This window comes from Melanerpes formicivorus, unplaced genomic scaffold (assembly GCF_026170545.1).
Source record: "Melanerpes formicivorus ecotype bairdi unplaced genomic scaffold, bMelFor1.0.p_v2 SCAF_6, whole genome shotgun sequence".
NCBI classification, from domain to species: domain Eukaryota; kingdom Metazoa; phylum Chordata; class Aves; order Piciformes; family Picidae; genus Melanerpes; species Melanerpes formicivorus.
The window spans coordinates 25,055,402-25,071,966 of NW_027142358.1; the positions used below are offsets into that span (position 1 = coordinate 25,055,402).

General features: G+C 37.0%; 1 protein-coding gene across 2 annotated transcripts in view; it reads right to left on the reverse strand.

The window, feature by feature from the left end:
* CTNNA3 (catenin alpha 3) overlaps positions 1–16,227 on the reverse strand; it is a 414,270-nt gene extending 398,043 nt beyond the window's left edge. Inside the window, exons 1-3 of one of the 2 annotated variants that reach the window (XM_068140126.1) lie at positions 16,148–16,227; positions 7,124–7,230; positions 1,763–1,955 (exon numbers count right to left, since the gene is read on the reverse strand). In XM_068140126.1, coding sequence (XP_067996227.1) covers positions 1,763–1,955; positions 7,124–7,225 — 295 coding nt within the window. In that variant the 5' untranslated portion in view covers positions 7,226–7,230; positions 16,148–16,227. Of the gene's footprint in view, positions 1–1,762; positions 1,956–7,123; positions 7,231–11,664; positions 11,756–16,147 lie in introns of those variants that run through there. The other variant, XM_068140124.1, reaches the window with a different exon arrangement.
* Positions 16,228–16,565: the final 338 nt, after the last annotated feature.

Below are 16,565 nucleotides of genomic sequence, written 5' to 3' on the forward strand. Positions count from 1 at the left end.
CTTAAAATTAACTTGTATAGCTTGGCAAATCCTTGGAGGAAGATCAGCTGTGAGCATTCAATTTGTCATTGCCTAACTGCAGGTGATAACATGGACTTACCTTTCTTTCCAAATGGATGAGGCATATATAACCTACTTTATGTATTATTTATTTTTGTAACTATCTCTGGTCTTGGCTGAGTATCAATCAATAAATTGAAAATGTGAAATATTTTTATATTATGTCTGTATAAAAATCAATATAAACCTATATATTTTATTCTTGCCTTGTGTTATCATCCTGGAACGGACAGGCTAACATTTTAAGAGTACTCTAAAACATTTTTTTTATATTTTTTTTTTAAAGCTTCAGCTGTTCAACATTACAGATAAGAAGTTTGCCAGTCATAAGGCTTTTAATCACAAAGGACCTTAAGGTATCTCAGGCATCATGTGCATATATCGAACTCTAAAACACAGACAGCTGAATCCAGTGGAAGCCAACAGCCAGCAATCGCTCCCCTTACAACAGTGGAGGCTCAGAAACTACCCTAGCTGCACACAGAGAAAGATGAAGTAGAAGAAAAAAGCAGCAACAAAAAAATCCTAAGTTGCAACTTTAGCAAGAGCAGAGTGATAAAAAGACCTGATTTAAATAGCTAACATGCAGTCCTTCAGGCACAAGTTGTCACATGCTGTAAGAACATATCCCATGCTGCTCAGCAGTGAAAAAGCACCTGAAGCCTGCTTTGCCCCTTGACAAAATCAAGCCTGGTTGCTAACTCATTTGATAACACAGCCTGATAATAGCTTTCTGGTACAAACTATTGTTCTCTGCTTGTCTGCTCCCACTTATTTGGGAAGGCTTTCATCAGTCCCTCTCAACATGATTCCAAGCAAACCTTGGGAACCATTTGTTTACAAAATTCATGGAGCACTGATGAAAGGACATACTTAGGAAATGGCAAGGCAATAAACCCATTATTACTTTGTCTCTTTTTGCCTTCTGAATCAATTTTCAGATTGATTTCTATAAGAACATATTTTGGATGTCTATCATTTGGCTTATTACTCTTTGAGCCTGGCCTTCATATTCCCCCAACAGGCTCTGATTGTCCCTGGGGAGACTAAAAGTCAAAAAGCAACAAAGAGCCTGACAGAAAGTGACTAATACAGTGTTCTCAGCAGCTCATAAAACCTGTTCTGGGAGTCTGCATGGAATTGGAAAGAGAGGTGCTAAGGATATGGCAAAACTCACCAAAGACAAGCTGTTCTATCATCAGGGCATGACTCTTGAGGTTAAAGAATCCATCCTCCTCCTACTGAAGTATCAAAACACACCTGCAAACAGGACTGCTACACCCTCCCGAACTAAGTCCTTACTACTGCACAAAAGAGGAACAATTTTGATTTCATTTTTTTGACTACAAGGCCTTAATCCCAGATTCAGGTAAACAATTCCTTTCAATAAGAGCATTAAAGCATGCATTGTGTGCTTAAAGTGCTTTAAGCCACTAAAATTAATAAGAAGCATCCAGTCTTCACTTAAAAAAAACCCAACAACAACAACAAAACTTCCATTGGTTGAAGAGTTTTTCCACAGTGAGGTTCAGCTTGCACACTTTACCTTCTTATAAGTGATGTCTGAGAACATCCAATTAGACAACACAGGTGGTCATGCATTTGAACACTAACACATATTTCTCATGGATATCCTAGATTCCAGTGGTACAATGGTTAAAGTAATTCCTTGTGGTGCCTGAATTATGTTTCATATACTTACTCTCTTTCTGGACATCAGCAAGTGCTGTGTGAAGTTCCTCTTTAAGCACAATCGCTTCCTTGGCAATTTTTTCCCCCTTGTCCAAGAGATTCCAAGTGGCTTCTTCCACAGAAGCTAGCAAGACACGAGCTCTTTTAGAACGACCCTTTTTCTTACCAGAAGGATTCTGTGGACATTTCACTAGTGTGGTGACCTACATTTAAAGGAAACAAAACCAAAAACAAACAAACAAAACACAACATCACGATGTAAGTTTTATAATAAGCTAAACTGTATTATTCACAATTTTTTAAATTTCTATACATATGTATATACACTTTTACAGATATATGCTTTAGAGAAAGGCAAGCCCAGCATACATGCAGAGAATGGGCAAAACTATTACATGAAATTTGACAGACAATTCTACATAACATGTATTCTTCTTCTTGTACAATCAATGAAAAGTCAATAGAAATTGCACTGCCATATGAACCCTGAGGCAAACTCCAGACAATGCTTATTTTAAATTTTCCTCATGATAAAACAAATAAAACACCAGTGCTATCCAAGAAGGATTCAACCATGTCAGTGCCAAGACTTCTCTTACTTCCAGCTTAAAGCTCCCAAGTTATCTCAGAAGCAAATACTCCAAATGAATATTGACACATTTCAAAATGTTTTCTCTTCTTAAAAAGGAGGATCACAGTGGTCAGAACTTAGCACCCCAGAATTCTGAGAAAGGCCCTCAACATTACAATTGTGCATGGTTTTATCCTGGATGTAGCTTTGCCCAGATTATGTTTTGTACGAATGCACTTCAACATCCATAAAGAATGTATTTTTATACAGCATCCCACTCCACATTCCTCAGCATCTGAGCACAGCCTCCACACGCCAACTGGATCTTTCTAACAGACTATTCTCCAATGCATTTCTTGAGCTGTCACACTATGGAAAGACTCCTAAAATATTTCAAAAATGTAATATAGTTATTTTAAAACATATTTTAATTAGGTCCACTAATGTTTTTTAATCCTACTGTTCTGTCATCTGTGTCAGAACATGGACAGCATGACATCAAGTATGGATGTAGTCTTGGAGCTCAATGAACACATAAGTATGTAATTGCTTAATTTGATTAAATGGTATTCCAACCACCAATATTATAAAAGCAAAGAAAAGGTTCTGTATGAATTTCTCAGTCCAGCAGGCAAACAGCTAAGGGCTGCAGGGCTTGAGCTGGTCTATGGAAAAGGGCTACAGCCAGAGGTACATAAACAAGCACTGTGCTAGCTGTGCCCTAGCTCACCTTCAGACCTTGTTCTGGAATTCACACATTTTAGTGCTTTTCATGAATCAGTACTTTTAGAAGTAATTGACAATCATTCTCTGGGAAGCATGTCTATAAATGCACCTTTGAAAGATGAAAGCCCTGACCCCTACATCATTCATGTGAAATTTTGAGGAAAAAAGGACCAGCCACTTGACAGTGACTGCTTTGGCATGTCACAAGGGACAAAGCAACATAAATAATTGGCTCAGGTTGTTAAAGAGGTCTTAGGCATTTTTCTGACTGCGGCTCAAAGTAAATGAAATTATTTTTTGCACATAAATCAGAGAGCTGGTAGAGAATGCACTGGGAACAAGCATTTAAATATCTTGTTTTTAAAAAAAACCTCTCACATTAGTTCTAAAGCATGTAAGTGCCAATGATCATACTTTGAAGTGACTTAAAGAGATTATAGGTATAAAACACTACAAAAATTAGAAGCTACTCCAAAAGCCTATGACGTAAAAAGCATTTTTAAATGTCTAAACTCTTTAATTGCCATTTTCAGAAAATAGTATTTTTTTTCTTAGACTTTACTATAGTCTCCTTCTTATGTAAAATACCATTCCATGTACTGGTCATTCCTATGTTTTGAAGAAGGAGGAAAGGCCACAAAAAATTTTAAAAACAATCCTTCTTTGACTGTAAGACTCTTCAGCATTGCTGTCAGGAAATATCAGAGGCAGCTTGCAATCTCCAATACAAGTCAAAATGTGATTATTCTTGGCTTACAGAGATTAAAGAATACAGAAAAATTACTCTGAATTCTCCAACTCAAAACCCCAAAGAGGAAAGCAAAAGTTCTATGCAGATCCTACACAGAAAGAATTTAAGTACACAGAACCTATCACAACATACCCTTTTGATCCACTGTAAACACAGTTTGAACTGCAGTGGCAAAACACACAGCCAAAATTACATCCTTATAAGAAAAGCGACAAACATCCCCCTAGACCTGCTCATGCCTGCCTGCATTTCCCAGTTAACACCTTATTGCCACACACAGCAGGTCTCCCATAGTCAATGGAAACCACTGCCAGCAGTCTATTTTGTAGCTATGCTAGTGGCACAAGTGAGATTTTCAAGCCCATACACTATCACAGCTGCAAAGCTGAATCACCTTCCTGTTGCCGGTTACTGCCATTATTTATTAGGCCGAAGAGGTGGGATCTTTTTTTTTCATGGTTATTCCAAATATTGAAGTCCTAAGGAATTGTGCAATTCTTCCAATGCTACATCGAGCTCCTGTCAGCACTTATAGACAGTATTTCAATATTGCAGTAGTTAAGGAAAGATGTTGCCATGGTATCTTCAGTATCAAAATATTTGGCTCACCTTTGACAACAATAGAAAAGTATTTCAATGCATCAATCATAAATCATTCTTTTGTTTAAAATTTAGTTAATTGTAACTACAGTCCCTAGATATTTGCAAATAAGACGACATGATCTCAGCAATCTAATGACAAAAGCAGAGCTTCCCTGTTCACTGTATCAGACTCAATTATTGCCCATATAAACAAACAAACAAAAAAAAAAAAAAAAACCAAACCACTGATTAATCAATTCCAGTGTGCATAAACTCACCATGCATAGAACTAAAACCAAGAGCATGTTTTCTGTGTAAGAAAACTTTTGTTCATGTGGATGACAGGTGAGAATAAACACCTTTCAATTTGTTTGGGTTTTTTTTTTCCATCAATGATGCAAGAGATCCTAAAATACACAGAAGTTTCTACACATTCTGGGAAACTTACTCATCCCTTGCTGCCACAAACTTCCCTCAGCTCATACCAATGTATAAAATTTAAAGAGAAGGAAGTAAGATTTTTTGCAAGGAAAGGGACTTACAAATCTTTGCTTATGTATACACACAACATATAGAGCATGTCTGTATACGTAAATACAGAGAGCTTACAGCTTATAAGACTTGCAATGGTGGCAAAGGCAGTTATTGTTTCTCTATGAATTAATAAAACTATATGAATCCCACTAGTCCTATCTGTCAAAACTTTTATGTACATTTAAAAGGAGAAAAAGAACTCTTAAGAGTCTGCTACAGAATTTATGATTGACTGATTGCTTCACAGTAACTGTTCCATGACAGAATGCACCTCTGGTAAAAGCCCAGAACTAAGATTGTTCAAGCAACCAGTCAACTTACAACAAGATAGCTGTCAGCTGAATTATGTCAATTTTGACAACTATCATTTTTAGTTTGCCAGATGCATTGATAGAGATCTTCACCTAAAAGTCTTACATTCAAAACCAATGTTCTCAAAGCATCTGGAATAACATAAAATAAAATAAAGTCCACAGAGAGAAACCGTTGTGCTGAGGAGGCAATTGGATAGGAGTAAAGAAACTTTTTTGCAATAGAAACAGAGTGCAGCTGGCAGAACAGCACTATGAGAGCAGTTTATAAAGCTGGACACAGAATTACACTAAGGCAGTTACATCACTTCCATATACAAGTTTCTATCAATGCAGAGCCCTGCACAGCACTATTTCAACTAAACAACCTGGGTCAGGCCACTGTTTGGGATGTAGAGAGGGAAACACAGCAAGAATGTTGCCCCTGCAATCTCCCCAACACTCTAATCAAGGAATACTGTTTTATTCCAAGGATGGAGGAATTGTCACCTTAGATTTTTATGCAAAACAGTTTCACAGTGATCACCACTGTCAACTGCAGATTGCAGTGAAGAGAGATAATCTAGCAATGCCATTTGAATAGAATCATAGAATCACCTGGTTGGAAAAGACTGGATTTGAAGATGATAATGAAAAATTAACACAAGAAACTGAATGAGTTTGGGAAGCAAAAGTTTTAAATGGGGAAAATACAACTTTCTTTGTTACAGAGTCTAGTTCCCAGGATGAAGCAGGGAAAATATCACAGTATCACAGTGTAACTTAGGTTGGAAAGGACCTCGAGGATCATCGAGTCCAACCTATCAACACAGATCCCACGACTAGACCATGGCACCAAGTGCCACGTCCAATCCCCTCCTGAATGCCTCCAGGGACAGTGACTCAACCACCTCCCTGGGCAGCCCGTTCCAATGACGAATATCATCAGAAGTGCATTCCTGGAGTAACAAAACTTAACTACCATGTACCTACATGGGTGAGTGCAGTCAAATAAAGCCCATGAGTTGTACAAGAAAAAATTGCTTTTCCTTTAATATCTGTCCAAATATATTAATAATTGTTTCAGTATTAATTAAAACAATATTTTTTTTCTTTAATAGAGAAGTAGCAAAATGTCGGGGAAAAAAACCAACCAGAAATTATAGAAAATATTAGACATGTCTTTATCTTTTCTAGTAAGCTGTACACCCCCAATTCTTAATGAATTTTAATGAAAATGAGGTCAGGTCTTCAAGTAACATCGTTTCTATTGTATGAAAAAACAACAACAACAAAAACACCCCACCATGTTTCTTATCCTGAATACTGGCAACAGCACTGCAACATGCAGTACAATTGTTCCTCCTAAAAAGAAAGTTTTATCAACAAACCTGAGAGTACTTTTGTAAGTCCCTCAGTCTAGGTTTTCCTTAGTTGGAAGGAAAAGTACTAAAATGTGTTTACACAACATGCAACAAATTTCACTGTTCTAAGGGCATCTCTCCTAAAACGCAACAGACCACAATTCTTTTCAAAATTCAGATGAAGAAACTCACCTACAGATTTCAAGGCTCTTCTTTTCCACTGAGTGCACCATTTACAACATGAAACTTCTGATGCGTTGGAAATCCATTTGCAGTGTATTTTAACATCCACTAGATAATACTGTACAAGAGACTAGCTAGAACACGCCACATTTGCTTTGACATATTGTATGTCGTTGTCAGAAATGGAAGTGACTAAATGAATGACCAAATCTTGAAGATGGATTCCCCTGAACAGTTTCTGAGCCAGAGTAAGCTACAAGTACAGAAAAGCTGTGGATATACCTTTCTTAGGTGTTCTTAGACAAACTTCTTCAGTCTTATTCCCTTCCCTCTATGTTTACCCAATTTATTTTCTGCAATACCAAAATACCTGAATTATCAATGGTTCCAATAATTTCTCCACTGTAAATGTCTGGATCTGCAGATCTTGAGGATCAATTTTCAGTTTAATGCTTGGCTCTTTTGTTGACATTTCACCTAGGTTTAAAAAAAAAAAAAATACTCAATAAGCAACTATTAGCCATGACCACAGATCTAGCTGCCCTCTGTCAGAGAACAGAGACTGCCTATGGGAGTACAGACTTGGTGCCAGGACAGGCTTAGGATTTCTAAGGATAAAATTAATTTTTCCAAATCAACACTTTTAAATTGTGGAAAAAAAATGCAGATACTTGTATAAACTATAAAATAATAGATTTAAAGTACATAGAATTCTTTGTTTTGTCATCCAGATTTCTAAACTGATCATATATTAAAAAATACACAAGAATAACTGCATTAGAGTGATTATTAGTTCTGTAGTAATGAAAAGGAACTCAAAAGCAAAAATTATATATTTCATTGTGGAATTTATCACAAAACAAAAAACATTAATGCTACATGCACAAGGCCTGTATCTTGTTTCGTGTGCCAAAATATAGTGGGCATTATGAATACTTTAAGAACAAAAATAAGCAAATCTTAAAATTTCCTGCTATTAATTGCCAGTAAAAGAGAATTATTTTGTTATTTTACACAGATTAATTCAGTCAGATGGAAATAAGGTCTTATTTAAAGTGAATAAATCATTCATTAATAGCTTGATCCATAGTCCACTGATGTTAATTTAAGGGTTTTCACTGAGTTCACTGGGCTGTGGCTCAGGCCTTCAGCTGCAGTGAAATGTGCATGTGCCAACAAAGAATTATAACTGTGCTTTAGCAAGAACACCACTAATTATTGTCCTAAAAGATTTTTTAATTTTTCTAATAACTTCCCATAAAACACAGCTCAGCAAAACCTTTTTATCTGATAATGACTTCAAACACACAAATAATGGATGTCTGTCCTTTTTAAGCAGGACTTACTTCAGCTGTTGGTGCTGTACAGAAAAGCAGTAACGCACTGCAATTGTGCAGGCTAAAGAGAGATGATTTGTCACCCTGTGGTGAACCTAGCAGTGATTTTATAAATGTTAGGCTTAAAACTTCTACACCAAGCTGTGTAGAAATGTATCTGAATTGCTTACAACAGAATACTTACCCACAATTCATTTGCAAACAAAGATAATATGAACAACAGCTAAAGAATTAAAGGTAATTTAGGGGTTCGCCATACTTAGCAAAGGTTACCCAAGTGGCAAGTTTACTCTTTTATCACAGACTATGAGTCATGACCCTAAGTTTCATAGATTCAGCTGCATACAGCCAGGTGATACCACACATAAAGAACTGATTTCCTAGTTTTATTTCCAAGTTACAAACAACAACAACAAAAAAAACCCAACAAACAAACAACCAAACCACCACTACACACCAAAAGACACAAAAATTTACAATCAGACCGACCAGAACTACACTTTTCTATGAGAAATAATAGAAAAAGAACTCTAGAAATGTCAGCATAAATTATTTGATCCTATTTTAAACATTTAACTTCTTGATATTCGTAGCAAACCCCAAAGAAACAAAATCTGAGACTCACAAAATTGCCAGCATCAGTGATTCCCTTTACATCCAGTAAATCCCTGTTTTTAAATACTCCAGTTTAACTCATCCCTGTGCTTGAAGGAAACTGAGCCCCCTCATCATTCACTGCTTCAGAAAAAAGTGGTGGCTTCTAGTCAGGAAAAGGTCTGCAGCCCTCCTACTAGCTCAGATTGTTATGTATCCTCTGGCAGGTGTAGCCCTGCAAGTGATCAGACCACAACTCTTACTCACAAAGCCTAGTTGCAACTATAACAAAGTGCTTTGAAATGGATGAATCAGTATAGTCTGCTAGTTCTGTTCTACTCAAATACTTACCAATCTCAGAACAAAATTGGCTGTAAACACAGCATGGCTGTAGAGGTTGGTGGTTAGGGCATACTCCAAGAAGGAAAAAAAAAAAATTGTTTCCAAACTTTGCTGAAATAATGCTTTCAAAATTAAAGAGCAAAGAGAACCACAACAGATAGTTTGAATTTGTTGATTCTAGATGTATTCTATCTACAAGCACATTCAACATAATAGATGCCCTGCCGAATCAGATTGACAGTCCCTCCAGCCCAGTTACATATTTGTAATACAACTATGTATTTGTAATGGTCAGACTATCAACTCTTGATAATACACTGTGTATGCAACAAAGCAAGAAATAAGGCAGGTTCTTCCTATTTGCCATTTTGTAGAAAAACCTTTAAGAGAAAAATCACAATCACCCAGAGAGTTTCATACAACTGAAAGGTCATTATGAAAGTGCATCACCTCCTGGTTTCTTTGTATTGTGCACCTAACATCCTTCATGAGCTGAGCTCTGCAACAGCTTACTCTTACAGCTCAAGTCAAAGACATGCTCACTCTGTACTGGGATTTTGTACTTTTTATCTATAGTGATTCTTACTGTTAATACCCACGGGTAATTCATGTATGGAAACTAAGACCAGAAGTGACACCAATTTTTCAATCATGTGATTTTTGGAAATACACTAAATACATAAAGGTGTAAGTCTGTAAACATTAATAGAGAGAGGTCTAGTACAAAATGCAATCTCAAAGAGCCCACACCTATTAACTGCATTGTTTTATTGAATAATGAACATTCAGAAAGGGTTCTGTGTCCACAAAGTAGATTAAAATTCAAGCTTTCTTACAGCTTTATAGGTATTTCCAGCTATAGCTAGATTTGCTATATTGGCAAGAGAGCTCAGTAACCTGGAAGCCATGTTCTCACCAACATTCAGACCTCCACAAAAGCTCTTCAGTTAAAGATAGCAAATATTAATAGGAGATCCTTTTTGACCCATTAAAGTAAGCTTTCCTACAATACCAATAAACTGTTCTGAAAGCCACAGGTGTCTGCCATTCACATCCCTGGCCTTCTCAGGTAGTTTCAGTTCCAAACTGCATTGCTGTATAACAGCTTTTTTAACTGCCTCTCCCATAATAAAACCCTAGAGCATGCCCCTTTGATTGACTCTGGTGTTCGCAAATAGTGTGTCACATTTTTCACTATCTGCAATACACAGCTTCTCTAAATCTTTGTCCAACACTTGGATGAATCTCTCTTTTATCCACATATATTAAAGTCTTTATGGCATTGCTGGTTCGCAACACTTATACTTGACATTTTCACAAGCCTCCCAGAAAATAGGTACTTCTTGAAATCCATTACAACAACTGCAAATAGATGGTATCAATTGTGCTGGTCAGGACATACCTCAGTGGCAAGGGGATAGGACAGAGATAGCATTTCATGCTTCTACTGAGATTTGAAAGAAAATCACTAGCGGATTTTCAGGTTATTTTTTTCCTGTAAATACATGTTTTAACTTCATTTTGGCTTCCCCCTCAATTCCTTGATAGAAGGGATTTAGCAACTGCTTTACTCAAAATTCAGTAATAAAACCTTTGGTGCTTGCAGCAAGAGCTGCTCTTCATTCTCATAGCACAACTTCCTATACTGTAGGTCATCTACAATGATCAGACCTTTTCTAACATTTGGCAGATAAAAATGTAGTTGTAATTACAGCCACTTCCTAGTAGAGATCACTACTCCAGAAACCCTACCATTGAGCAGTCTCAAGCTTGGGAAGTGTTACAAATCCAAACCCATTTTTGCAGATAGAAAATTATGAGTTCACATGCAATGACTACATACCAGGCTCTCCTGGTAAATAGCTGTAATAGCTCATCAGTATTTAAATAAGATTTCAATTTAATTTTTTTTTAATCAAGGGAAGGATACTAGGTGATAAAAAGAAAAATATGCAGCCAGTGAAGATCATTCTGGGGTTTTCTCCAGTATTTCAACTTAGAAAGTGCTTGTCTGTTCTTCTACATCAGCTTCCTTAAGACTACAAATTTTGGTGCTTGTCTCAGGAAAAAGTGAGAATCCTAGTCCACCTCCTTTTTTTTTAACTACAGAGGCCCACTCCTGTAAAATATACCTTCTAATGACAGGAGGGAACTTGACTGATATTTTAGTAAAAGGCTGCTATAACCTCACACTCACTGATATTAACCTTTGCAGTAGGCAATTTCAGCACTGCAGACCAGCAGCTCTTACAACACTTAGGATGTTAAGTACGTGACACAAGATACAGTTGTCTTAGAACAGCCAGAAAGCCACCACCTGCACACTCCTACCACATGCTACAAACTAACATCATGAGAATTTTGTCTTTTCAGTAGATATATCCAAACTAAAATTGTGGAGTCTTTTGGTGTAAGAAACAAATGACACAAAAAAACCAGCCAAAGTCTGTATCCATTTCCACTACAGTGTGAAGGTACTACCTGCAACTTTTAAATGATCTGTAAGTACACTGAACATAGACATAAACTAATTAGTGTCAGAAAGCAGAGACAAAGATATTCTGCAAAAATAAGAAAACATTAACTTCAGAATCAATTTCCTGCTAGGTAATTAGAAAGCCAATAGCACACCACTCACCTATCCTAGAATACATATGGTCCATATTCAGTACTAAAGCAACTGTCTATGTAATTTCCTTGAGTTAGGAACTTCAGTGCAACTGCTATGGCTCAATATTTGGCTTCTGAGGCATCTGCAAGGGACTGCCTGACAAGCTCACCAGTGTATTTCAGGATGACTGACAGGACACAGTGGCTGCTAGCAGGCTGGCAGGGGGATGGGCATCCTTAAAGCTATATACTAGAGGGCAAATATGTCCAAAAAATGTAACTCTAAAAAGCTTTTAAACAATTAAACAACATGAAGCATGTAATTACAGACATTCTGGTGCTTATTCTCGTGATTTTCAGCACAGCTACTGTTTTGCTATACATTCTGGTTGTGTGCCAACTTTTGTCTCCAGGCAATGACTCATTATCAGATGTACAAGCTGGACAGCAAAGGGATTCATAAGGCTCTCAGCCAGTAACCTGGCACCAAATTTGTTTTCTTTAATTTTTTTTTCTATTGAATGTTGTTCTTCAATGACATACAATACATTATCCTTCAATCCCACAAAGGGCATAGGCCAAATACCTTCCAAAAAGCAAGGAAGGCAAGAAAAAAACATTAACTCAGAGTAACCTGGATTAGTATTTTTTAGCAAGATAGGCATGGACAGGACACCTGCAGACTTTCAAGACATGAAACATTACTGAGAATATGGAACAGACTTTATTATTTGTTCTTTATTTCAGGATTTATTATACAGCTTCATCAACCTGTGTCAACACCACCAGGTAAAATATTGTTAGTCCTTTTGTTAGACTTTCAGCTTGAAGATCTGATTTACACTATGGGCCTGACCATGCCCTGGAATGGAGCAATACCTCTGAGACCTGGAAAGGATCTGGCTCATTTAACCAAATTATTTCCACACAAAGCTGTCAGGCTACTCTCTAGCCACCTCAGATTTTATTCACTTCTTATCATTAGCACCAGGGAAAACATGTTAATGCAAAGACATCACAAAGGAAAGAAGAGCTTGAAAACTGAAGACAGTAGTGATATTCAGGTAAGTCAGTAAATATATTAACTGAAGGCTACTTTATTTAAACAATCTTTGCATTTAGGTATCAGTTTGCACTGAAGTTAACTGGAAGATAATTCTTAATGCTGAGAAAGAGGGGGGGAGAAAAAGAAAACCTCACAGGGTTTATATTTACATTATCTTTCACTTCCTTCTCTATTTTCTCCCTAGAGCAATTTTTCAGTCTATCATCCAATTCCAATGCATCTGAAATTCCCACGGAAACCAGATTTCTACTAAATTGTTCATTATAGCTCTGAGCATAAATAACACTGTGTATCACCCCCTGTAACAAATCCACCTAGAAAAGGAACACAACATAAGCCTCATTCTTACTTGATACTGGAGAACCCACAGGGCAAGGAACGGGTTATGAACCCAACAGCATGAAATGCTGTATTTAAGGGGGGAAATACAAGGACTGAGATGGCAGAAGTATTACACCTCAACAAGCTTGCCTCATGCAGACTCTGTGATATCTAATGAGACAACAAATTAAGATTTTCATGAGCATTATAACATTCAGAACACACTCTCTTTTCCTTGTTTAATAGTCATGCCTACTTTTCTGCAGTGCATTCCATCAAAGCACATTTTCAAGCAGAGGTCATCTTCCAGTATCATGTAAGCAAAACAGAATCACAGTGGGAAAATTATTTACTCAAGACTGCACAGAATGCCAGCGGCAGAATCAGGGATGGAGTGCTGTGATGCAACTATCTAATCAGTAGACCACTGACACTAACTGAGGCCAATAGACAGTCTAAGAAGAGTAAAATGTTTTGAAATACAATTTCCACTACAAATCTAAAGCTCTCATGTTACATACTTGTGTCAAAGTTACCCAGGTATTTCTTACTCTTAGTAGGGACAGCTAATACATTCTTCTCCCTTCAACACGCTATCAGAACTATTTCCTTGGTTGAATGCACACACTTCCAGCCAGCTGCTACACAGTGACAAATTCTAGGAGATGTTCCAGCAGAGGTGTGAATCTTATAGTCTACCCAGCTACAGAATGTTTGGCTTTGCACTAGCATGCCAGACTCTGCTTTTCAGCAAACAGACTCTGCTTTTCAGCCAAAAATGTGTACTGTGGTCCTGAGTCTACAGCCACAGCAAGGAAAATCCCCTCTGAAGTGTAACAACGGTAATTTATGAACCTGACAATGCTCTCACTGTATCAGCAGGAATAAATAATTTCTCTATCAATTAAATTCTAGGGGTATATACACCATTATGGGCTTGGCTTAGAAATGCTTTATCCATCTTATCTTCACAAACACTTCTTCAAGGTACATTTTTGCAGGTACTGGAGTTTTTGGTCTCAGAACTACAGTTGCAATGTTTACAATACTGGAAAAGCATTTACTTCAAAAAAGACCAATAAAAAAAAAAAAAGTGGTGTGCTATCAGATGGCAGCATTTCATTTAAAAAAGAAAAAAAAACCACCCAAAGTTTTAATGAAAACTTTCTAAGCCCATTTCAAATTTTTAAAGAAAAAACAATAATCCTTTTACACGAGTCTCTGTGCTATTTTCATGACTACATGCACTTTGAGCATGAAGCAAGGATCCCTCTCTATTTAGGTGGCACACAGTTCCTTCACAGATGGCTATCCTGTGCGGGTACCGATAGGTTAAGGATGTCTGGCTCCAAGCCCTCCCTTTTGTTATCACTTTTGAAGTGTTCCTATCTCTGTTCAGAACCAGAGACTCTTTAAATAAAGTTCAAGTTGACCTTCCACTAAAAATAGGATATCATTCAACCCATTTAAAAAAAATGGACAACAACAAATTCCATGGTGAGCTACTACAAGGCTCTTCCATTTTATTTTTGCATTTGTTAAATGCAATACCCTCGTTTGCCCTTTTTGTTATTCAACAAGGATTCTCTATTGCAACATTATACCACACTGGTTTCCTTCATAAATGTTTATTATTCAGTTGCAATGAGGTAAAAAAATAATGTTTTTCCATTTTCTTTGTAGGGCTACTCCTCTTGTCAACTGATTTTTTTTGTGTCGTTCCCATGCATTACATCAAAATGCTCCACTATCACATACCATTTTATGCAATAACTTTGAAATTAATCAAAAGCTTTGCATTATTTGTTCTGTGCAGTTACCCAAGTAGTATAATTCTTCTGTATTGTATACAGGCATGGGTTAAAAAAACCCAAAATTAAGGGTAGCATACACAACTGATACTTCTTAACTTTGAGACAGGAATGAAAATAAAAGGCAAATGGTTCTCAAACTGCATCATTTTGCATCTTGGCAAGCAGCTAGTTAGCTAACACCTACAAAAGCACCTATAAGAGATCTAAAAAATAGGACAAAAAGAGCCAGTATTTAAGCAAAACTGTAATTCCACCACACACCATCTGAAAGCAGGACAACATGGACAGACCTTCGACATGCAGATTATTTCTTCCACTGGGGTTTCTCGTACTGCATGGCACTCTATTTCCTCTGCCAACTCAAACAACTGCTTTCAAACCAAGATGTGGCACAAAAGAAAAACCCTACTTAGCTGATGCATCATTTCTGATAGAACAGCTTCAGAAATAAAGACTGAAGTTATGCCTGCCCATTTTAACCTCTACTCTCATTCCAACTCAAAACAAGTTGACTAAAGAGCAACTATAAAAACCAACCAATCACAAAAACTAACTCTGTTTCAAGGTGGATTAGTTTCCTAACAGCAACCAACTGATTAGGAAAGAAGAGCAACAACTCATGAAGCATTTTTTTCTAGATACCTGTCACCAGGCCTAGTTCTTTCCTGTTAGGTGCCTTTTGGGCTTCAACAGCTCTAAACATAGCTCTTGCCTTTAATAAGAGGAATCCAAATGGCTTTTACATAAAGAAAAATTGTCTTAGAGTACATAAACCTTTTCAAATGCACCAAGTGTTATATTGATGTAGTATCCTCTGCTCCTTCTCATTTATAAATGACTGTCTTTTATATTAAAAATAGTAACAACTGTATAAAATTGCCTTGTGCAGTAATTTAGTATTTTCAACACTGAGGTGATAAACATACATTTACAAAAATCTCACTTGCATTAGATGCAAAGTCCAGCTGAGTATCATGAGGGAAATTAAACCTTTTAAAACAACAGCACCTATGGAACATTTTATCCTTCCTGTTCCAATATTGCACTATTTTTTCGTGTTTGGAACATATGCAAACACGTTGCACAACTTTGGCTATTGTGTTTAAGTGACAAGACCTTGAGCTATTTGAAATGAGGTAATAGTTTTTAAATCAAGTTTAAAAGTTATTTTTCTAGAAAGCTGTTTAAGGAAACCAGCTTTTTAACTCAAACTTTTGAGGCAATTATTTGATTGAGCAACTATAGTTCCCTTCACAGCTTTATGTGTTTTTACTAAGTGGAAAATTCCCTTCATCCCTCTTCAATCTTACCTCTTGAATCAAGAATCTTAATAAGAGGTCCTTGAAACAGCTCAGTGAAGGACTCCTCTTTATGCAGCTTGACTCCTGAGGTACTGACAGAGGTGCAGCAAACGGGCGCCCGTCATTCCTAGTCTATGAGAAACAAAATAGGAGGGGGAAGAGAGTCAAAATAGGGAGGGCAGTACTCACGTGGGACCTCCTCCTAAACTGTTAGTTCCTAACTTCACTGACAACTTGCTATTGAAAAATGCCACTGAAAAGAAACCCCAAGCTCATTCCTACTCATGCAAACAACTTGGCACTGAGCTTCTAGACCCTCGGACAGGTAACACTGAAGGCAATGGTAAAGCCCCCTCTGAAATTAGTGAAGTTTAGGCTGAACATCAGAGGGAAAGTGGAAGAAGGGAAAAAAAGCCATTAATGTAAA